The sequence below is a fragment of the Tympanuchus pallidicinctus genome, unplaced genomic scaffold (assembly GCF_026119805.1).
Source record: "Tympanuchus pallidicinctus isolate F22 unplaced genomic scaffold, pur_lepc_1.0 scaffold23, whole genome shotgun sequence".
Classification (NCBI taxonomy): Eukaryota; Metazoa; Chordata; class Aves; order Galliformes; family Phasianidae; genus Tympanuchus; species Tympanuchus pallidicinctus.
Genome location: NW_026294740.1, coordinates 7,928,299 through 7,951,215, shown reverse-complemented (window position 1 = coordinate 7,951,215; position 22,917 = coordinate 7,928,299). Strand labels below are relative to the sequence as shown.

The 22,917-nt window shown below is 43.7% G+C and overlaps 2 protein-coding genes and 1 non-coding gene across 6 annotated transcripts; 2 read left to right on the top strand and 1 right to left on the bottom strand.

Annotated features, from left to right (window-relative positions):
- Positions 1-8,182: 8,182 nt before the first annotated feature.
- Positions 8,183-15,309, bottom strand: KPNA2 (karyopherin subunit alpha 2). Of its 4 annotated transcripts, none has more exons than XM_052687777.1 (11): positions 15,214-15,309; positions 12,955-13,065; positions 12,722-12,859; positions 12,181-12,269; positions 11,280-11,548; positions 10,482-10,576; positions 10,126-10,389; positions 9,287-9,520; positions 9,014-9,196; positions 8,759-8,908; positions 8,183-8,661 (listed from the first exon to the last, which is right to left on the bottom strand). In XM_052687777.1, exons 2-11 carry the CDS (start codon positions 13,024-13,026, stop codon positions 8,569-8,571), a joined length of 1,587 nt encoding a protein of 528 aa, XP_052543737.1. In that variant the 5' UTR covers positions 13,027-13,065; positions 15,214-15,309; the 3' UTR covers positions 8,183-8,568. The 4 variants fall into 4 exon arrangements, with proteins under 4 accessions (XP_052543737.1, XP_052543734.1, XP_052543736.1 ...); XM_052687774.1 differs by lacking the exon at positions 15,214-15,309 and adding an exon at positions 13,780-13,889; XM_052687776.1 differs by lacking the exon at positions 15,214-15,309 and adding an exon at positions 13,747-13,841.
- A 232-nt stretch (positions 15,310-15,541) lies between these two features.
- Positions 15,542-15,614, top strand: TRNAR-CCG (transfer RNA arginine (anticodon CCG)). Its single transcript has one exon. It is a non-coding gene; the product is annotated as a tRNA-Arg (tRNA).
- An 868-nt stretch (positions 15,615-16,482) lies between these two features.
- Positions 16,483-22,675, top strand: CUNH17orf58 (chromosome unknown C17orf58 homolog). Its single transcript, XM_052687778.1, has 5 exons — positions 16,483-16,649; positions 18,498-19,118; positions 19,241-19,321; positions 20,796-20,987; positions 21,530-22,675. The coding sequence occupies exons 1-5, from the start codon at positions 16,586-16,588 to the stop codon at positions 21,715-21,717; spliced, it is 1,146 nt and encodes a 381-aa protein (XP_052543738.1). The 5' UTR covers positions 16,483-16,585; the 3' UTR covers positions 21,718-22,675.
- The last annotated feature ends 242 nt before the right edge of the window (positions 22,676-22,917 follow it).

Below are 22,917 nucleotides of genomic sequence, written 5' to 3'. Positions count from 1 at the left end.
CTAGGAAGGAAATCTCCACCCATACGCTGGCTCCTGAAAAAGGGGACAGAAGCTTGGAGCAGCAGACAGCAGAGCCCTCTGAGACAGGATGTGTCTTGGGGAAATGATGTGTCTCTGAAGGGAAATGACTGCAGCTGTGGCTACAGAAAAATGCATGAGCTCCCATATCACAGGATTTTCCAGTGGTTAGTCACTAAGATAACTTCTAAATCCATCCATCCAAAGCAGACTGGTAACTGATGCATAGATATTCCATGCACTGCTTTAGCCATGTTGTTTCCTTATTATGGTCCTGCAGGACAGCACTATCCAAATGCAACTTTGTAAGAAGAAAAGTAGATTTCAATGAAGTGACAGGTATTGACACAGCATAAATAGATATATTGCATCATCACCAGCCAGAACCTAAAATTCACTTTCCGAAAGAGGTGTCTATTGTTCATTTAAAGTGAGAAACCATGCTGTGGTGCTTGGACAAAAGACTGGAAATGAAATGGGTTTTGCTCTCATTTACACCAACATTCTAGCCACAGCACTGCCATCTAGCTCAAGTCAGTACCATTCCCTGCTGTTAAATGTGCAGTGTCTCAAACACCACGACACAATGACTGGCTTTGCACAGCATTTTGAACAGCCCAACAAAAAGGGAGGAACCTAGGTTCAGTCTTTGAGTATAGTGAAGTATCTTAGACCTAAAAGATTTTGTCCAATTTGCTTTACCTGTGGGAGTGTCAATTCAATACAAAAAATAGGTCTTCAAAAGTCCTGGGCAAAAACGAAGGCCTATTTCTGAAAATAAATAAATTAGCCTTTTTTCTTGATTGATTTCTAATTATATATCCACTAAATACTGTAGATAACATAATTTCTATACCAGACTCTTTGAAGAATGGCTTTGTCAAGTGCTTTGAGAGCTGCGTGCTAAATATTCCATCTGAAATGCTGAGGGTTCCTGAAGAATTGTATGTTCCATCGTGCATCTACTCTGCAGGACTTTCTCCTGTTGCTCTGTGAAAGGAACAACTGTAAAATCTTATCCATGGATTTATCTGGCTAATAAAAATGGGTTCATAAAAGATCTCACTGAATAAGACAGAAACAATCTCCTCTGAGCGACATGTATCAAGAATTTACTTTACTACTGTACTACAACATCTGTCTCCAGATATGGTCTGATTCAACTTGACACAGTGTGTATTTGTCCCAGTGGTATGCAGCTTAGACAAATGAAGTGTTATTAAGAAGACTGTCAGCTCAAACAACTATTTAAAACAGTTGACATAAAGCACTGTTTTTGACTGAGGCATATTATGTAGCCACTAAAGGAATACCAAGACTTGTCTAATCTTTCCTATCCCCTGTGGTCCAGCATCAATTTGAAACAATAATTCTGTTGTCTGCAAAAGATGAGCTGTAAAATCTCCTGTATGGTAAGTCTCTCCAAGTCTTAATTATGCTGATGCTGGGAGCAGGGTGCCACTGACAGTGATGCCAAAATCTGACTCACTCTTGCTGCTATAAATTCATCCCTTAGACACCATTGATCAAGAGTGAAACACTGGAAGGTAGCTGCCATATTAATTCACTCTCTCAGCTTGCCTAGGTAATACAAGGCTTGGTCCAGGGCCAGTCTGTAATGCTCTGGAGAAGTAAAAAATATTCTGTGATGCACCTTCCATCCATGCAGCCAATGAAAGTGGAGATGCCTTCCTCACTCCTGAAAAGCCCCAGAATATTATCTGACAAGCTGTAATTACCTTGGCATAATTAGCTGGTTCTCATTGGCCATTGTTACCTATGTAGATATTCAGGGATTAAAACCTCATGTTTCTGGCTTTACAGAATTATGTACATGTCAGGGGTTAAGATGAGGTTTCAAGAGGGCTGATTTATCCCATTCCCATCTATTGTTGAGACTGTGGCTATTAAAGACAAATAGGTACTGAGGCAGGCAACGTACTCCTCTATCTAATGTTAGCAGAATCAAGCCTCTTGGGTGAGTGTAAATAATTGAAACAAAGCAGCCATCACATTGCAGTTCTGATTTTCTGTGTTTCTTCTAGCAAATTTTTCCATATGTCTCATGCAAGTTATTTCCAAACAGTCAAGAGATGAGTTTCATTCCTGTAACAACTGTAACAATATTGCATACTGCTACAGGTAATTGAGTCTGCAAGGTTCGAAGACAAAAACAGCTAACAAAGCCTTAACCCCACAAGATTACCACTTTGCCATGGGAAAGTTACTGCAGTGCATATGTTCACAGTGTTGTGAATCACTGCAGAGAACCCAGTTTAACCAGCTTAAAGGTTAAACTGGGTTCTAAAAAGACTGAAGGGGATTTCCTTTCTCTTACATTAACGAGTCTGTGAACATTTATAAACAACATGATTTGATCCTACAAATGAGGAAGTAAAGTTGCAAGCCAGGTAAGAGCAGCTCAGTTATTTAAGTAGGTTAGTGGGTCTAGTGAAGTGCTAAAAGTGACCAAAAGCAAAATCTGTTACCATTGGTCTTGAAATATTCCTTTATTCCATTCTTGAAACCCCTTAAAATAGAACTGAAAGGAGGCATATTGGGTTTGAGTTCTTTTTTTTCCTCCTTTTTTAGTACTCAGGGGCAATGTGTCTAACCAGGTAACACGTCTAAGGAATGATGTGAGCTCCTGGTTCTGCAGTCACCCATCAGCACCCTGATGCATCTAGTCCCTGTATGAGCATTGCACAGTTTGATTACTACGGATCTAACAAGCATTTGGAATATAATGCTAGGAAGATATTATGTTCCAATTTGAATCTAATCCACAGTGGGTTGGCTATAAGGAAGTAAACTTTCTGTTCAGCTACAATGGTGGTTTGTTTGTTTTTTTCACTTGTTTTTGCCCTGTTTATTTCTGAGGGTTATTTGTTGGTAACTATGGCACACTGAATTGCACTGACAGTTACAGTTCAGCTGTGCAGTACAGATCAAATGCTGTATTTTGCAGCAGTTTAAGGTAACTGCATGTGCTCTTGGGTATGCAGAACAGAAAAGTTTTTAAAGGTAGTCTGGGCAAAAGTTGGTTGCAGGAATGTGCTAATCTAACTTTTCGTAAGCAATTTTCAGGATTATTTGCTACTAAAATAGGTTTGGTTCTTTTTTTTTTTTTGGATATGATTCGATCTCCAACTGTGTTCCCAAAACAACTCTGTTCTCCTTAAATTTAAAGCTTGCATATTTGCTGCCATCCCTACTCTGCTTTCGTTTTTGTTTCTTAATCCATGCCTGGCTGCAGTCTGCAGGTGCTGATACGCACAGATGGGGTAATAGCTTCAGTTTTAGGAATTGTATGAAACAGATTTTCTACACAGAGAAAAAGGACTTCTGCTTAAGTCAAATTTTGCAGAGCAGTTTTTGAGAAACGGAATGTGAACGTCCTGTCACACCTCCCCCCATTTATTTTTCTATATTGGTAATGTGCTCTCCATTGCAAGTCATATGGATGGCAACAACGTTATTTTTTTAGCCATTAGGGGAAAGGAAATGACATATGGAGAGAATTCAAGTCCCTCCTCATTCCTAGAGAGTCTGTCCAGAAAGTCAGTATTCTGAGCTGCGTCCAAGTGTCATTTCCTGCTCAGAATTGGGAAGGGGAGCTGGGGGAAGAGGGATGCATTCGTAACGTTAAATTGCTGCTTCTGATTAACAGTAACATTCTGCAAGTGATTTTGCAGTCTTGCTTTGAACAGCATCAAACCTCCGCAGCCCAAATATGTGTAGCAATCCACTGATGAAAGAGCTATTTTTACATCTGTTTCATATAGTGGATAAAAATGAAGTGATTTGGATGATGGAAATGTGCCTTGGAGATTATTCAAGATTTTGTGATAACTCTGTACATCCATTCTTCCACATGCCCACAGAGCACAGTTACATACTTCTGGTATTAAAACTACTCTAGCACTGGGAACCTGTACACAATCCAATCTGTTCTAGATAACAAATGAAGCAGCTTTTCACTTTTATATGTGAGTGTAGATAAATAATGTGTACACATGTATGGAAATCAAACATTCAAAAGCTGATCTCATAATTTTAATTTAGCATTTCAGTGCAAACTGAGAAATATATGAAATAATGTAGAAAACTTCTTCATTATACTGCTTCTTTCACTAAGATTAGGGATGTAACCCAACCTCTTCCCCAGAGAAATCAGAGTGCCATTGATTTTGCCTTTTGTACATCAGTCAGCTGAAACTCCCTTCCTGACATATGATGTATGCATCATTTCTGGATTTTGCCCATGGTTTTGTTTAAATAAGCACAACATTTTAATGCGGTCACATTCTGCTTAGTAAGAATTAATGGGATTTTTCTCCACTCTGCTTTAATTTTTCTCTCCTTACCTCATCATTTCAAATCCCAACTTCACTTCCCTCCCACCAATGACCCTCCCTAGGGTAGTGGGTGAACTACAGCCTGGAAACAGGCCACAGCTCTTCCACGAAATCTTTTGATTTCAGTGGAAGTGCCCATTTCCTGGAGCCAGTCTGAGACAGACAGTGCTCTGCAGTCAGAAACCAGACTGGAATCCGGTGACCCTTATTCCATATGAAGTGCTGTGAAGCTCATGGTTCTTTCTTTGCTGTCCACATGCTGACTTTCTGCCTGACTTATCAAGCGTCATGTTACAGATCAGTAAAAGCAAAGTGTTTTCCAAGCACACTGAACACCTTTACACGCTTGCAGCTTGAATGTTTTTTGGAATGTATGATTTCTAAAACCTGCAATAAGTGAGGTTACACCTTTTCCAGCCTTAGGAGGGCTCACCTCAGTTCCCTCTTAGGCCTTTTTCCTGACACATCCCTCTGAAGGTGAATCAAGCTTAAGGTTTTTACTCAGGCCAAAGGTTTGCCATGTTGCCTATTAGGTTTTAAGCATAAGTGCCAATGTTTTCCTCTCCACACCAAATATGACTAGTCACAATTAATCTTCATTCATTACTTCTGCTTCAAATAACACTATTTTTTCCAGAAATTGCACATGCTCCCATGGTTTAATCCTATAGTCAAACATTTTTTCATACCTTATCATAGAAGAGATTCAGTACTGCTGGGATAACCTTACATTCATGCAAAAGGATAATTACAACTGGGGGTCCCGTGAGTTCACTGGAGGAATGGACATCGTGATTCCCAGGCTCCAGGTTAATTCTACCCATTACTTTCTGGACATCTGTGGATAACTTATATCTCAGTTTGCTCTTCTGCAAAGCAGATTTAGAAACAGAAGAGACCTATGAGATGCTGTAGGTTAGAGAATTCCTTTTCTAGTCAACTTGCAGCTGTTTCTTTTTGCTGGTACATCATCAGGTAGTTCTACACAAATTATTTCCTATAGAGCAGCAGGAACTAGCTTCATTTAAGACAATATTTCACAGTTTAAATCATGCAGAAACAAGAACATTTCTCCTAAATTGACAGGTCTAGTTTTTCTACAACTTCAAACACTTCTTTTAGCAGAAAATATGTGGACACCCTACTGAAGAACAAGACTGCAAAGCCTCTGCTCTTCCTTCACATCTCAGGAAGCAGCAGGTGGAAGCAATCACACCAACAGCACTTCCCAGCATCAGAATTTCAGAAGCTATTATGTTTGCCGGGATCTTGCCACAGATAAAGAAGAATTAGCACCAACTCCATTCCAAGGCAGTCGATGTCAGCAGGAGCCTGTTGTTGTTGCTTTCAGCACAGACAAGTCAGCAGACTGACACACAGGCCATCAGACATTTATTTCAGCCCTTGCCCTGAATTAAGTATCTGCCAAATAAATACTGCTAGCTCTTAAGTCAAGCTGGGTAACACCACAGTAGTACACAACAAAACAAAGCTACTAACAAATTAACTCAGAGAGTTAATGACTCTCCTCTCCCCTTTTGCTCCTGTCATTTTCTAAAGCTCAAAACACAGCCTAACGGGTGACTAGATTTTAACTTCAGAAATAGTTTGCATTTTCTTGAAATAAGAGAGTGACTCACCCCTGTCAGTTACTCATAATCACTGTAGATTATTGCGTGTGGAAATGCATTCTGCCAAGAGCAGGGCTTATTGGTGGATAGGTTAAATACACTTTCTGTGGTTAAAAATAAAGTATTGGTCTATCAGGCATCTAAAGATGACTGCTCAGTGTCCTATCAACTCAGTATGTTAAATAACTCTGAGACCAGTACCTCGTGACAGAAAAGTAGAGATAACATTATTCAGTAAGCATTTTCAGTTGTCATCCCAGAGAGTGTCAAATAACTGTATACATGCTAAAAAGCAATTGAAGTCAGTTGTGCATTTTAAAACAGCAGTACCTGAAAAAAAAAAAAAACACCATGCTTAGAAGACTATACCTTACATTAAATATTTAGTGTTGTTAAACACTCAGGAATTAGCACATAGTGGCTTCCTGCAATTACAGGTTAATTCTTGATAGGTTTCATCTTTTTCTTCAAAGAAAAACTAAAGCACGTCATTCCCGAGTCCTTCACATTAGAAGAAACTCCGTGCCAACCTCTTAAAAGCAGAGAACTGTGGTGCTGCCTGTAGCACCCTCTGCTGGGAGACGAATTATTTTACAGAATTAGACACCTAAAATTACTCAAGCATTCCGATTTATGTTTCACAACCCACGGACATGACTACATGGCACCAGGAGCTTTATGAAAGCTGGTTTTGCATAACTACTTTTATATAGGCTAGCTCCTTAGTTCTCTACAGACATTTACACAACTCTGTAACTGCAAGTATTTTTAGGTCAAAGTTGGAGATTCCACAGCACAGTGAAGACGACAGAAGTCTTTACTGCAGAGGCATAAAAGACCTTTGTGGTTGTCTTCTGTTGCTGCTCTTAATGTTTCTCAGAATATTTAAAGCCTCAGCATTACAAGGCAAATGATTCCTTCTACTTTAGCACAATGGGAATAGTGTAATCACATCCTACGAGCGCTGCAGTATCTGTGCTGCTAGACTTGTGTTCTACCCATCAGTCCAGCATTGTGCCACCTCTTTGTCCCTGCCAAGAGTTTATTGTGCAGCTGTCACCAAGCATATTTAATCATCACCTATTTAGCAGCATCATTATCTCTAGAGGACAGATAGAGACAGAACACTGAAACATGAACTTCACCAAAACAAATAATAGCATTACTATACCTACTAGGTGCAATAACTGATTGCAAAGCTTACTTGCTATAGCTTTGTTCTGGGCCAGGATAAAGAAGTAGTCAAAAGCAAGAAACCATCAATCAGTTCAGGAACATCTCTTATAGCAGAAGCTTACAACTCCCTGTTGATGTGATGTACCAGCAATGTAAGTCTATACAGCCATGGCCTTAGCTCCATGGATGAACTCCATGCTTGGAGATCAGCAGAAACAAGCTCATGCTAGCTCTGTTCCTTGATCCAGTATAGCCAGTGACTTTTCTCTACAAGAAAGCATGTTGCTGATAACCATAAAAATAGGAGCAGACACATACACAAAGGATTGATACCTCTTGTAACAGTACCATGATCCAGTAGTACATGACATCTCAGTTTAATAAACACTTATCATAAAATAAAGCTATTTGAAAATCTGAGAAGCTTGTGTAAGCATAAGCTTGGCCCCATTTGCTGTAGCACAGCAGATTTCTACTCTTATCCCATTTCTTCTTTAGCTGGAACTCTTGCTGAAGCATACACAGATCAGCCACTTTTCCTTTTGTGTAACAGACTGTAGCAGCCTTGCATACGGTAACCAAAGCGAGAACAGTATCTACTACTTCAAAGGAATCATTGCTGAAGTACTAACAGCACATAAGAATAACAGTAATTTAGTTAGGAAAAGCTACCATTTTAAGATCAGATGTCTTCTGTGAAGAACTGAGTTACATCCAATCATGACTCTTGTAAGCATTTTAAGATAGATACGAAGGTATATAACACAAGACCAGATACTATTACAAAGTTTCCTTTTTAAACAGGTAACTAAGTTAACTTCTTTAAGCTCTAAGGACCTGTGCTAAGACTATCTGAATATACTTACCATTGATTAACCAACTTCGGAATCAAGTTTCATGATTTACTACAGCATTCTTACCATCATGTATGTTCTGATTCATGGCATTTACTGTACCAGTTCCTAGCTCCCATTCAAGAACACAACTGACACAATTAAGTTGATGTATTGTTAACACTTTATTGAACTTGAAACGAATCCTCCTTAAAAGCTTACTCAGTGTTTTGATTGTAATATGTTACACAGAGCAAGGGGTTACATTTAAAAAGAAGCTTATACTACCTACTTGCATTCTTGTGTGAGACAGAGACAGTAAAAGGCTAGAAGACAGAAGTGAGAAGATGTATTTACAAGAATGTCAGAATGAATTTAACAGTTAAAAAATTCACATATGTACAGTTTTGAACTGTTCAAGTATGTTTCAGTTGGACAAAGTGCTAGAGGTCACAAAAAAAAAAAAAAGGGGGTGGGGGGGGCTATTAAGACACAGAAGTGGCAGCATTCATATGCCAAGTGGCTTGCAGATGGTTGCAGTGTGTGCAGCATCTAGAAGTTGAAAGTATCGGGAGTACTGCCCTGAATTTGGAAAGTATAACTAGCAGCAGTAGATTCCGGTACAACATTCTGGTCCTCCTCCTCCTAGAAGGAAACAAAGTTGGAAAGATCAGTAACATTTCAATCAATTAATCAGTGCTAGACTACAAAAGCAGAGTGAAGTTACACAGCAGCCACTTACTTCTGCTGAGAAATATTTCTCAATCAGGCTGGCTGAGGCCTTGTACACCTGTTCATTTTCATGTGACTGAAGAGCTTCAATTTTGTCTAGAGCTCCACACTCCTCAATCATGAGGCAAAGTTTCTCAGTCTCGTTTATCTTCTCAGCAGCCTGGAAAAGACAATCATGAAGTAACATCAAAGGTGTATGGTGCTAACTACTGAAAAACAGCTGGCAGCAACCTGGACAGCAACCGAACATACTGCATCCACATACCAGGAAGATATTAGAAACAGCATCCAAAATTACTAGCACAGTTTTGCTGTCTTTAGCAGTGAGGAGATTCAGTAGAGGCTCAACAACACCAGCCTGAACAAGATACACAATCTGGTCAATTGTTCCACCGCTTGTGTAGTTGGTCACAGCCCACACAGCTTCTTTTTGAGATTTGAAATCTCCCTGTGAAGGTGGAAAAAAAAAAAAAGTATTAGAATACAGACAACAATAACAAGCTGAAGCCATAGCACAGTAGATGCAACTTCCGTTTACCTTCCTCAGAACACCAATGAGATATGGCACAAGGCCATGATCCACAACTTGCTGAATCTGGTCCTGACGTCCAGCTGTGATGTTGGACATTGTCCATGCAGCTTCTTTTTGAATGTTGTTTTTATGATGAGATAGGAGGCTTGGAAAGACAGATAGGGCTCCTGAATCAATAACAATTTGTGTCTGCTCATCAGTACCAGTAACAATATTTCCTATGGCTCTCAGTGAAGGAGTCTGAAACAGATGTGAAAGCAGTAATTATGAAAAAATAGTGTCATCTAAACCACGCTTGATGAAACAGCCATCATTTATGATTCTCTGCTCCAGCCTTCTAGTTAACAGCTTGATAATAAGACCAGCTTAAAGCTCATAATGAGCATTATATAGACAGATGTTAAACACATTCGGACTACATACCTTCGAGACCCATCTGCAAGCTACTCAGGACAGAAAGTTTAAGTATTGATATAGTAATTATAGTACTGATGCAGTGTAGTTACATTGCACAAAGAACCCGATTCTAAACACTGTTTCTGGAGGGAGTATTTCCAACTATACTGTAGAACTGAAGCCAAGCTTTAAAGAACATTGATCGTCATCCTGGCCTGTGTGCAAAAACCATTCATCGTGTGTCAAGGCCACTCTTCAACAGTAGCCTATGCCTCATCTGGGATAGTTCTCAGTCAAGATAGAAGCTCAAGGCTCATGTACACAAAACCTGGAGTAAGCATCAAATTTCTGTATGACAAGATTCTTCAGTTTAAATGAATGCTATTATAACCCCAGTTTTATCCACAACTCAAGTTAAGCAGTGGCAACTTCCAGGCCCGATAGCTTACCACTATTGGCAGTTCACCACATCCCAGCAGTTTGACGAGCTGTGGCACCAATCCAGTTTTCACAACAACTTCTATCCTGTCGTTGGAACCATCTGTCAGATAGGAGAGTGCCCAGCACGTGTCTGCTAACACCTCATGATCATCGTGATGCAAGAGTCGGACGAGGGTTGGAAGAATCTGCTCAATAGCTTCCAAGGGTGGTGCAGGATTCTTGTTACGACACAAGTTTGAGAGGGTCCAGGTAACATTGCGTAAATATCCAGACTGCAGGAGTTGAAATAAACCATTAACATCTGTTACTTTAGCTCTTGGCTCACTCATCAGCAATTGTACTTTGAGTAACACTGTAAACTTACAGCCAGAGAGGAGAGATCAGGAACAGCTAGGAGAGTTAGCAGTGGCTCAATCGCACCAAATTTAATAACTAGATCCCTGTAGATAGAACCATCCCCTATAAAGATAATGAAAAAAACCGCCTGTTAAGGAACAGAAGTATGCATGCATACAATCACTGATGATGGAACATGATATTACACTTAAGGGCTAGAGAAGAAATAAGTAAAATAGGAAAAAGGGCTGTTTTGATGGTTAAGTCTTATAAAAACACAAATGTAGAAAACAACAATGCAGTTATAACACTATATTTTGGAGAATGGGATCCAATGTTGGCAGGTCAAGTAATCCTGAAAGATACATGAAAAACTTCAGTATGCTGGTTGATATGAGAGTACTAGTAACTGTTACTACTAGCAACTGTTACAAAGCAAAAAGCATCGGCCATCACATACACAGTTACATGAGCCTCCTGCTTCCTCCTTCAAGCCAGTAGACACAGCAGAGCTCACTGATAGAAGTCAAAAGCCTCCGAGGGAAAAGTTCTGTGTTCTAGCATGGTTATATAGCTTTTTGAAACTTGAATTTTAATATGTGACCCATTTAATACATCTTACAGGTTGCCAGGTTATACATGACATAAGCCTAGACTGAAGGTAAAGACTTGTCCACAGCACACTCTACATGGTAGATCACATATGTACTTGAACATCACCAAGGTAGTTTCCAAGCTCAGCATGCTCTACAGAACAAATCTAATAGTGCTCATTTATTTCAAGAAAAGGAATTAGGTTTGAAAGTTATGTAGCATATTGACATACCTGCAATATTTCCTAACGCCCACACAGCTTGTTCACTGATGTGAATGTGAGGAGAGGCCAGAAGTGAAATAAAGGCTGGGATAGCCCCACCATCCACTACCGCCTTGGTTTGCTCTGATGTGCCAGAAGCAATGTTGGTAAGTGCCCAGGCAGATTCAAACTGAATAGGACTACAGTCTGCTCTACTCAAGAAGGAGACAAATTTTGGAATCAAACCAGCCTGAATTATGTTGTCTATGGGGGGCTGCTTCTCTCTTGAAAGGAGTTTCCTAAGGAGGGATACAAACAGGAAGCGTTATTTGCATTTGCAGAGATCTGAACAACAGATTCCACTAAGTCAGTATAAAATCATCCACAACAAAAAACAAATGAGAGAGAAGGACTGAGGCGGGCAAAGTAAAAATACAAGAAGGGAAAATTCAGACAAGCTACAGACAGCTTAAATACTAGCTTCCTAAAGCTAGTGAGCATTGTTTAGGTATATCTTTACTTCATGAGAGGTTCTGTTACAACTCCAGAAGCAAAGCAGACCTGCAAGTTACAATACATCCAAGACAACAGACATTGCCCAATAGACAAAAGGGTAGAGACTGCCAGAAGCAGCACTGGGGTAAAAGCTTCCTAGAGTTTAGCAACTTAGACTTTAGATCTGATAAGGTGAGAGGAAGTTTGGCATACTTGCACTCAGAACATTCAGAAGCCACATGGTCTCTATAATATTGTGACTAAAATAATTATTCCTAAATATTGTATATAAAGCCAATTTATGTGTCTGTTGAAGCACTGCCTGATGAGAAGAGCCATAGTTGTTGCCCTTCAGTGTTTAGGCTCACAAGCCAAACCTTTGGCCACGCCTAGTTACTGACTTGCACACAGAGTTGGTTACTTCTCATTTCCTTACCTGGCAGCTTGAGTAGCCTGCAACTGAAGCTCCATATTATTGCTATTAACTCCTTTGACTATTTCTTCAACAGACCAGTGTGCAGAAACCTGTACAAAAAAAGTTCCATGAGCACTCTGCTGGGAGAGGCACACATCTGTGGAAGTCTTTACACAGTGCTAGGAAGAGGCCACAGTTCAGTCACATCCTTCAGTAAAAGTTATGCCCTTATGTGACACTCCAGAAATTCAGCTAGTTTAATCCATAGTTATTTGAACTACTGAAAACTTGGTTTCATGTGACTGATACATAGAGACAGCAAGTTTGAACAACTGCCCAAGCTCTTTACAAGATACCTCAGCAGCAGCACTGAGAAGAGGATAAATATTGCACATGCTCACAAGCTACTTAAGGATCTAAGTTGTAGTCTATTGAAGTTATTATCACTTATTATCAAGCCTTTAGTTGGTAATGTGCATGTAACTGTGCATCCCACAAGAGAAGAAATTCGTATTAGTGTGGCCACTGAAGTTGTTGCCACTTGTTCTGGGTACCTACTTACCTGATTGCTCCTATTTTCCTGAAGGGGAGAAGTGGCCTCGTCTGGAAAAGTGCTAACATTTCTTCTTTTAAGCATCTGGTCATCTTTTTTAGCTTTCCTCAATTCTACATTGACTTCAATACGCCGCCTTCTCATTTCCTAGAGAAAACATGTTCATAATAAGTTCTTTACTTTTACAACTCCATGAAGTACTGAGAGCTAGCTATAATATTTACCCACGTTTGAATACTTACTGTAGTATCTTTTCCTTTGTTTTTGAATCTGTTCAAGCGAGCTGCTGTATTGGTATTCTCATTAGAGGACATCTTGCTTAGAGTTCAAAAGACAAACGAGGAGAAAAAAGCCTGAAAACCAGAGTAAATGGTAAAGAAAAACTAGAAGCTTAGGTCACAGGAACACAAAAAGATAAGACTCAAGATTTGAATCCAAGAGAATAGCAAATACATTAACACCCTCTGACTTGATTAAAGATATTAGTAACGTAACAAGCTGCCTTTTAAAAAAGCTTAGCTGTTACAGCAGCCTCTAGTATTAACAGAGCACATTTTAAACACCCTTTTAGCCACAAACATCATTTTCATTCCCACAGACAGCATTTTAGAACACATAAGCTATTTCTTTTATGTCCTAAGGATCTATGGCACAGGCTGCCACCCACACCCACCCCAGCTCCTCTCGAGAAGAGCAGAGCCCTGGCACCAGGAAGGCCCTCTGAGCGAGCTCACCATGTCGGTGCAGCCAGCAGATACGCTACCAACGAAGCAGGCTTCCACAAGGCCAGCTCCAAGGTGAACCACTACAGAAAAGCTACCTTTATCTCATACGCAGCCCCACCAAAACGCGAAAACCCCTTCGGGACGTGCCAACCCCATGGGATTCATTTTTAGTAGCAGCATGAGACCGCAGAGACCCAGAAAGCTCCGGAGCAGAAGCCGAGAGTGCCCCACCGCCAACAGAGCACAACCCCTTCAGACACAGCAGCACGCGCTCCACACCTCCGCCGCACCACCCTTTCCTCACAGCACCTCTGCGGCACCCCCTCCTTTCCGGCTCCGCACCTCGGCTGCAGACTCCGCACACGAGCCGCCCCCAGCCAAGGACCACGCTGCCACTAACCTCGGCGGCTCCAGGCGGGATTTAAATTTCCCGCTCCCTCCCTCTACCATTGGCCAGTTCGAGCCATAGCAACGTTCTGATTGGCCGGTTTGAAATGCGGCTCATCTCGCGATGAAAGGGAGAAAATCTTCGCCGTGCTCCCGGAAGAGCGCAGCGAACGTCACGCACTCAAACCGCCGCCCGCCCTCCCGGCACTACAACTCCCAGCATCCAACGCGCCGCACGCGGGGCCGGAACCCTGGGGACCGACGGCCGTGGCGTGCTGGGATTTGTAGTTTCGTGCCGCCTGGGCAATGAGTGGGGCGGCCACGGGTTTACAGTACCCGGAGTGGGCTGAGAGCATGGAGGTTCTTCTAGCTCATGCTGCCCGTCCTGAGCGATTTGCGTCAGTAACGCATCATTTCCTCACGTACAGCCTCATTTCTGCATCACTAACCATCAGTCATCAAGGGCTTCTCCCGAGATCCCCCGTGTGATCCCAATCCCATAAATGCGGTGTAGGAATGTCCCGTAGGAATTGAAGGCAATCCAGCAGCAACCAGTACAAACCAAAATAAAATCATACAACCATTACTGTGGATCCCAACCAAGGAACCACAGCTACCAGAACCCCAGCACTTCAATGCCTATGAAGGACAAATCGGGGTAAAAAGATCACATCGATTCCTACCAATGAAACCACTGCATTAAACAGACCGTACCGACCTGGAGAGGCACACAGCAGTTAGCAAAGATAAACTGAGCGAAGAAGGAATTACCAGCCATGTTTTACACGGCTGGTTTTGTGCCTTACTATGCTGCTCTTTATAATAACATCCCTCAGCGTTCAAGCAAGGGTAAGGAAGTCAAGAGAAAGCACGTCAGTCAACCGAAATGGCAAGTAGGGAAAATTAAAAAAAGTTGAAATTGAGCTAAAACACCCGGCGGGCCAAAGAAGAGGCACGGCGGCGTGCAGGTGGTCATCAATGGCTGCAGGGCGCCGTGTGGAACAGCGTGCCCAGGGTGGGAGCGCAGGGATGGGCGCGGCAGGGCAGGGAGGGCTGCAAGGAGCCGAGCCGCGTGCGACCATTGAAGGCCTCTTCCACGTGCGGGGCGGCGGCCTAAAAGGCGGCGAGAGGGCGGGCAGCTGAGGGAAACCAACGGGTTACTGCAGAACGGCGCGGATGGGATGGGCGGCCCCGCACAGATTGAACTGCGCCTGAGGTAATGGGGACAGCGGAGGGAGAACAAGAGATAAAAGCGCCGCAGCTGCTCACGGGAGAGCGCTGCGAGAGGAGCAGATGGGGCGGGGCTGCTGCCGGCACCGCACCACAGCCGAGGGGCGGGAAGCGGCGCTTCGGGAGGCCGTGAGGGGGAGAGTTTTTAAAGGAGAGGACCTCGGGGAAGGCGGCCGGCGGCGGATCTCCTCAGGCAGCCACCCGCGGGAGGGAACGGCGCTCACGTCCTCGCGCCACGCTGAGGGAAGCAACGACCACCGCGCGTGACAGACTGAGGCGCGCGGGACAGGGGAGGGGCCGAGGCGCGAGCCCACCTCTGAGGGCCGCACAGGACCGCGCGAAGCTCAAGGGGCGGAGCCTCGGGGAGGCACTGACGAGGGCGGGGCCTCCCGCTCATGAGCAGGGAGAACGTTAAAGAGCTGCAGGGGCGGAGCCAGCGCCTCCGGGCGGGGCTCTTACGGCACGGCGCTCGCAGCTTTTGCTGGGTGACCCAGTGGCCTAATGGATAAGGCATCAGCCTCCGGAGCTGGGGATTGTGGGTTCGAGTCCCATCTGGGTCGTGCCGCCGATGTTTTGTGGCAGCTCGGTACATTCAGCGCGGGCGTCTCCCGCCGAGTAGCTCGTAGCGCAGTGCGTGCACTCCTCACTTTTGGCCGCAACCGCAGCGGCTCCGAGCCCCTCCGCCGCTCTCCTCCCGGCTCCGTCGGCGGGGTGGCGAGCGCGGTGCCGGTACCGCCGCCCCGTCCTTCCCCTCGGAGCAGCAGCGAGGTGCGCGGAGCGGAGCGATCGTCGGTTCGTCGTGCGGCTGAGCGAGCGATGAGCGGCTCCGCAGAGCTGCCAGTACTTCGGGCGGCCCGGTCCGACTGCCGAGCCGAGGCCGCGCGCAGCGCTGACAGCCGGGCTGTGGCTGCGCTGCCCTGGGCGGCTCTCGGCGCCGGGAGGTGCGACGCGGCCGTTCCGGCGGTCACAACGGGGCTTCGGTCCGGTAACGAGATCGCCTGTTTCGGCGGGATAAACCTGCTTAAACGCAGCGACCCACTCGGGGGTCGGTTTGGGGTGTAAAATTTTGCACGTCAGCTCATAGAAATCGAGAAATAAAGCGGTGTCTGCGGTCAGCAGGGCTTCCTCTCGCGCCGGGCGATAACCGCTGCACGGGAGCGGTCCCTCGGCAGGCGATGCTCCGGCCGCGCGGTTGGAGCCCTCGGGTTCCTGCCGTATCGCTCAGCTTTGGCTGCCCGTCCGCCGCCCAGCAGAGCCTCGCGCTCTCCGGCTCTCCTCGAGCAATTCCACGGGCAGAGCGAGGCGCTCCCCCAGTCTCGCCGCGAGCCTCCCGTCCATCCGTTACGCACTGCGGGGCTGTGGGTGCGGGCTTGGTGCTGCTCCAGGGGGCTGTCCGGCGGCGGTTCCCGTTTCCCCTAAGGCTGCCTCTCATTAGCATGAATCGGGGGAAGGGCATAAAAGACTCCGCTTCGTTTTGAGGCTGGAAAAAAAAAAAAGAAAAAAAAAAGAAAAACAAAACTTTTACTTCAAAATGACAACCAAAGCGCTCTGGCTCCTCTGCTTTATCATTAGATCGTCTTGCAGCTCGGTGGCCGGTAAGTTCCATACAGCGGGGCTGGGCACACATCTGTCTGCGATGTTAGGGGAGGTTAAAGGCATTTCCACAAATTCTCACCAAAGCAGCCCACTCTCCAGCAAGTTGTAGCACGAATAACGTAAAGGCTCAGGAAAGAAACGGGTTGGGAATGTAAACTGTAGTAGCTGCTTTGTTGGGGTCAGAAAGAACGAGGAGCACCTGTCTGAAGCAGGCAGGCAGCTGGTGCTGTGCATCCATCCTGCCTGCACTGGTCTGCAGGTGAAGTTTGCCTTCGTTCTGCATGTGGGATTTCTCCATTTGCATGTGGTCGTGCCCTTTTACTCTCTTTCTCTGCGCTGATAAATTCTGGGTCTAGAATTTATCCCCTGGAGCAAGCTGTCATGAACAAACGTATCTTATTTCTGCAACTAAAGGTGATCTATTCCATAGGAAGGAGAAGTCCAGGAACTGATGATGGGGCAGTTGTATTTCTTAGGTTGCAAGAGGTGCACGGGAACACGCTGGTGTCGCAGAACGAGGCTCAGCATCCTGAACAGATGGAGTAGGGACAAATGAACCATTTCTCGTTACAGGCCGTGACTGAGAGGGCTCAATAAACTGACAGAAAAGTGCATTTATAAAAGCCAAATTTAAAACACCTGCTCAGAGCACACAGCTTCATATGGGAACAGCTCCATAACACCCTTGCCTATTAATTTCCTCAGCTTGGACTTCTTCCACCCTTTTCTTCATGGGCATTCTTTTGACTTTACATGTGGCCAGCCCAAATATCAGGGAATCTTTCCCATGACAGCAGCTGGTGAGAGCAGAGGGGGAGAAATGGCAAGGTCAGCAGCTGAGAGTCAGTTATGGAAGATAAACCAGGATGTTGTTCATCTGTGTGAGTCAAATATCTCTTTTCACACAAGGAGTCAGGATCAGCCTCCTACACAGTGCTAACCACAGAGCGAACACCCAGACAGCGGCTGTGTGTGGGTGAACTGCTCTAAAACCCTGCACTGGCCAACTAAATGGAGGGCTCCAGCACAGGGAGGGAGAACTGCAAGAGGCAATTTCTCTCTTCCCAGCATAAAAGAAAAGTCTTTTGCTTTGTGAGCTCCGAGCAATCAAGGTGAAATATAAACTAAGCTCTAGGTAACTGTGCAGCTTGCACAAACAGTGCCATTAAGCCTGTCCCTTTGTCACTGCAGTCCCAGACGCTTCCTGTCTTTTTCAGCTCTTGTCCTCTCAGCTTAAGAAAAGGCTTGAAATAATTGTTACTCAGCAGCAATAGCCTAGCTACCAGACTAGGTCTTCTTGGACTCCCATACAACTCTGCAGTGCAAAAGTCAGAGATCCAAAACTGCGGATAAAGATCTTTTCAGTAGCGTTCAAAGCCGAAAGCCGCTGAAAAGTCCAGATGACATTGTCAATAAGGCATCCCATGGATGGGAAAACCAAATAGTTCTGTTGTCATGGTCTTTTAAATAAGCATCCCAAATGGCAATGTGAATTTTGTTTCCTCAGATGCTCCCTGGAGATTCAGGCTTTTGAGAAAAGGGTTTGTTTATAAGTGATGTTTTTAATTTACAACAATAATAAAGTAAAAATGCAAATCTCCTGTGTTTTGCTCGCAGCTGCATTCTCTGTATCAGGCCTTCTGTGGCTGAATACAGACAAATGAAGGGCTCCGTTTTATCAGTTGAGCTGTGATGTTATGCCATCATGCATTCGAAGGCCTCGTTTATGGAGCAGACATCCAATCTGCCAGGTACTTCCCATCACATGGGCACGAAATAATAAACAATTCTGACTTGCTCTCTCTCTCTTTCTTTTCTTTTTTTCTTTTCTTTCTTTTTTAATGCAGGATCCCTGCCCTGTGCTGAGAAAGCCAGCCAGTCTCTTAGCAAATATGGGTATAACTCAGCAGATGCGACACCCAGCCAAGCCAAACTGCCAGCCTGGTCCACTACTAGAGAGGATCCCACCGAATACCGATTTCTGTCTCCCACCAACCTGCAGCACCCAAAACCTCCTGAAATCACCTCCCTCTCTTCAGACAAAAAGAAACGAACCAAGCCTTCTACTGAAAACAGCACAGGGCTGAGGAAACACCTCCTGCAGCATGGAGGGACCCTGCCTCTGGAACCTGCAAGCGAGGGGCCTTCTCCCACCTCCTTTGACTTGAATCAGGCAAACAGAAAGCAGGCAGACAGGCGGCTGGCGGAGGCTGCTAACAGCGTGTCAGCTCATTTCCAGCACACAGCAACTTCCTACCATAAGATCACATCCTTACTGGGGGCTCATCCTTTTCTAGAGTCTGGAACAGCAGAGTCAGCTGATCCTAACGTGCTGGATCATTTCAACCGACCAGGCAAGATAAACCCCTACAAAAGCACTGAATTGCTGAAAATGATCAGCAAACCCTCCTGGGTCACCAACCGCCAGCCACCCAGCTTGCCACACCATTTCAGCTTGCTGAAGAAAGGTAAGGGAGGAGACTGCTTCAGTCAGGAAGGCTGTGAGCTTTCCACAGGTTGGGTGCCACAATTTGAATAAAATATCCCAGAAGGGCACATTGCTGTCCCTCAGCCTCTGTGCCTGTTCTAGGTGCCGATATGGAGAAGGCATGTCTGACCGAGTGCAAGAAAGAGAGAGATGAAGTGGAGGCCTACTGCACAAGTGAATTTGGTAAGCTGTCTTCCATGAGCCACACAAAGCCATCTTTGTTGATGTATTCCTTGACACTTCTGCTTTTAGGGTACTACTTCACTACATATATTAGGTAACTGCTAAGTGCATTAAAGGGAGCCATCACAGCTGTTTGTAAGAGTACTGTGACAATAGTACCAAGTCTTACATTACTCTTTCTCTGCCTTGGACCAGTGCTCTTTTTCCCCGTTTTCTCCACTTTCCACTCCAAATGAGAAGGCAGAGCTCTTGTTGCTGATCTACAGAATTGAAGACCAACAGTTTCCAATACTCTGATGTTAAACATTGTAGCTGTATAGCAGCCCATACTACCTAGAACAAGTTTGTGATCCGGGGGGTAAAGACACCAACAAAAATAAATAGTAACCCGCACAGCATGCGTTCTGTATAGAGGATTCCTCATGACATTCCTTAGGATTCATGTCTTCAGTCCCTGCATCCAAGCTGGTATAGCTAAAGATGTTAGAAAATAACTTGGTAATGTTGTACTGAAGAGCATTTTCTGACTGAAATCTTTCCTTACACTTATGACGTCAAATAGCAACTTTTTCCCACAGTATTTTAAGGGATGAGCAGAACACATGCCTACCGGTAGCAGATGTTTCCATTTGCAGAATATAAACACGTTATAAGACATCTGTTTTCTCTAAATGGAGAAGTCAGGAAGTGCTTTCTACAAACGTTCTGTATTTTTATTATTATTTGTTTTACAACTCTCGCATTCCTGTCAAACATAGGCCTTACAGTGACACAACCTTTGGACCTCTCAGCCTTTCACAAACAGCAGTCTCCTCCAAGTCTTACACTGAAGAAGCCGGGTACAAAAGAAGACATCAGCCAAGTTCCATTGCTGTGATCACAGAGAGAATTTTCAGTTCTCTATGTTTACAGCCACAGACCGAATCAAAGTTCTCAGTGATGCGGGTAGAATGCCAGTTACAGAAGTTCTTAATACCTAACACAGTTGTTGTTTTCCAGTTCCACTACTTATTAAAACCAGAAATTGAGTAGATAGCATGCAGAAATTGTCTGATAGCATGACGTTGCCTTCTTGGTGCCCTTGCTGCTTGATGTGATGAGGGCCTTTCCTTTCAAATCAAAAGTGGTTTATTAGTAGGTTAGCTTTGGACCACACTGTGGTATTTAAAACTTGTAAGTTTTACTTTGTCAAGTAAGTATTTTGAATATGAGGTGAGGAACAATTCTAAAACCACCGCTTTAATTTGAACCTTTTATAAATTTCACTTGGATCTCGGAGCTGCAAAGAACAGAAATGTTAGTAAGTCATCCAGTGTCATAATTAGAAGCAACTGCTACCTTCAGTCCTGCCAATTACTGCACCAAATAATTTCTGTGCTGGTATTTACAGCACCTTAAATGAATCTTCACATTTACCTTGAGTTGCCACTCCAATACGTAATCTCACGCTTCTTTTTTCTTGCCCTTAAAACAGCAGTGAATGGAATTGTTTATAACATGGAAAGACTGGGGAGTGGAGTCCACTTGGTTACACTTTTGGTAAACAGTGATGGCCTGTACAAGATGAGTCGCCTCTTTATTACTCCTGATGGCTTCTTCTTCCGAGTTCACATTCTAGTTGTGGATTCTTTCAACTGCAGCAAGCCATGTCCAGACTTCAAACTTGGTAAACAATTCCAGCTAAATCCACTCTACTGTTCCTCCTGCATGCAGTGCAATTTTAGTTTGCTTCCATTCAAAAGGCTCATCCTGGGTTGTGTTATTTTCAAAACAAAAAAAGTGCTTAAACTGGAGGGTTGTTTCTACCCTACTTCTGCAACTTGGTAAGAGACCCACCTGCATGAAGGAATCAGGCAGCAGTACAGCTCTTCAACTTCATCCAGTTCCAAGATGATTGCAAAGGTTTCTAGGATTGCTTAAACAAAATTAAGCAGGAGCATAAGCTCTTTGTAAATAGTCTGGTTTCCCTTCTAAGTGCAGATTTATCAAATACCAGCATTTCCCCACTAAACCTTCTAGTTGCAGTACAACTGAATAATTAATTCATGTGCAAGTAGAACCCCCAAGTCCCAGGATGTATTTTGCTAGGGTCTAACTTTTTATCTATTCATATATCTATTGCTTATAAGGATTGCATATATCCTTACTGTGAGTGCAGTGAATGAATCAATGTTTTCTTCATAACACAGAATCTCATTTTCCTTGCAGGCAGCAGATACATTGTGATGGGTCAGATCTACCACAAGAGAAGACAGATCCCTGCAAACCTAGTGCAGTTCCTGCGTGGGCACCTGAGGCCAGGGGATGGCTTGCTTGCAAGCAGCAGCAGCTACGTGAAGAGATTCAACAGGAAAAGGAGCCGCAAAGTGCAAGGGGCTCGCACTAAATGTAGATAAGGCTTTGTAAGCTCCTCCTGTAACACAGGCAGCAGTAGAATTCACCTACCAGAATAAACATAATGATTTAGCAACAGTGGGAGGTAGTTCTACTGATGCCTGAAACTGATTGTGAACTTGCATTTGTGCTGTAGCAAACACTAGCTGAATGTTCTGACTAGCCACCTATGACATAGCACAAAAGTCCATCTACAGTAACTGGTCGTAACCTTGCTCTAGCTGTTTTCAGAGCCACAGGCTATTGCCTCCTCTGCTGTAACGTACCACTAATAATCTGTAGTGATTGCTCAGTGAAATTCTGAAGACATGGTTCTTAGGTACACAAGAAGTAACCGTACTTCCAAGCCCCTCACCTCAAACAAACCTTAGAGGATGTCAAATCCATAGAGAATGTCAGTTGCATTTTCACTCAGTTCTAAGTATGATATACATGTGATGCAAAAGAAACCAACAAAACTAAGTATCTTTCATATTATGTTGGTCTCCTCAAATACACTTCTTTAGACAGAATTGAGTTTTCATATAAAGCTTATAAAGTAGTGTATTCATATACTTGAATAATTAACAACTAACTGAAAGCAAATCAAGTAACTACACAACGCAAATGCCCAATTAGGCTTACAAATTATGGCAGAAGTTCCTGCCAAGGAATGCAAACTGAGCGTGCAATTGCAAGCACATTTTGTATGCCTGGCTACCTTGTCAGTTCCTTAAAAGTTCAGCTTTAGAACTCTGTACTGAATGTTATCTTCCCATGAGAATTATCAAAGTTGCACTTGCACATCAGGAGTTATTCTGAATCAAAGACACAACCCTTTAGTACCATTAAGCAGTGGAGATTTAAGAATTATATAAATGTTCTGCAAAGGGCATCTCTTAATTTTTACTGCTCCAGCAGTCAGTATTCACAAACTCTAAGTCTGTACAATAAATTAATAAAGTGTTCACAGGGTTCTCAGTTCACTGTTTTTCTGGGTTTCAAAAGATCAAAAAAGATTATGCAGAGAGTATTAAATGGGAGCATCTCCTTGCTGGAAGGATCACCTGGTGATTTCAAGGCACAGTTCAAATCTGCCTACTTCAAACAACAGAGTAGAAAAATAACTGCTAACTACTATTGTTAGTAAGACAAAACATTCTTGCCAAAGCAGTAGCTCTGACAGTATTTGCAAGTATCCCTACAAATAAGCCACTAGAATC

What these genes read in the sequence shown, in the direction of transcription:
- KPNA2 (XM_052687777.1), bottom strand. Translation starts at nt 13,026, where the DNA reads ATGTCCTCTAATGAGAATACCAATACAGCAGCTCGCTTGAACAGATTC. An exon ending in GGCGTTAGGAAATATTGCAG is followed by an intron (nt 10,577 to 11,279) that starts GTATGTCAATAT and finishes TTATCTTTATAG; the next exon opens with GGGATGGTTCTATCTACAGG. An exon ending in AGAAATATTTCTCAGCAGAA is followed by an intron (nt 8,662 to 8,758) that starts GTAAGTGGCTGC and finishes GTTTCCTTCTAG; the next exon opens with GAGGAGGAGGACCAGAATGT.
- CUNH17orf58 (XM_052687778.1), top strand. Translation starts at nt 16,586, where the DNA reads ATGACAACCAAAGCGCTCTGGCTCCTCTGCTTTATCATTAGATCGTCT. An exon ending in TTTCAGCTTGCTGAAGAAAG is followed by an intron (nt 19,119 to 19,240) that starts GTAAGGGAGGAG and finishes TGCCTGTTCTAG; the next exon opens with GTGCCGATATGGAGAAGGCA. An exon ending in ATGTCCAGACTTCAAACTTG is followed by an intron (nt 20,988 to 21,529) that starts GTAAACAATTCC and finishes TTTTCCTTGCAG; the next exon opens with GCAGCAGATACATTGTGATG.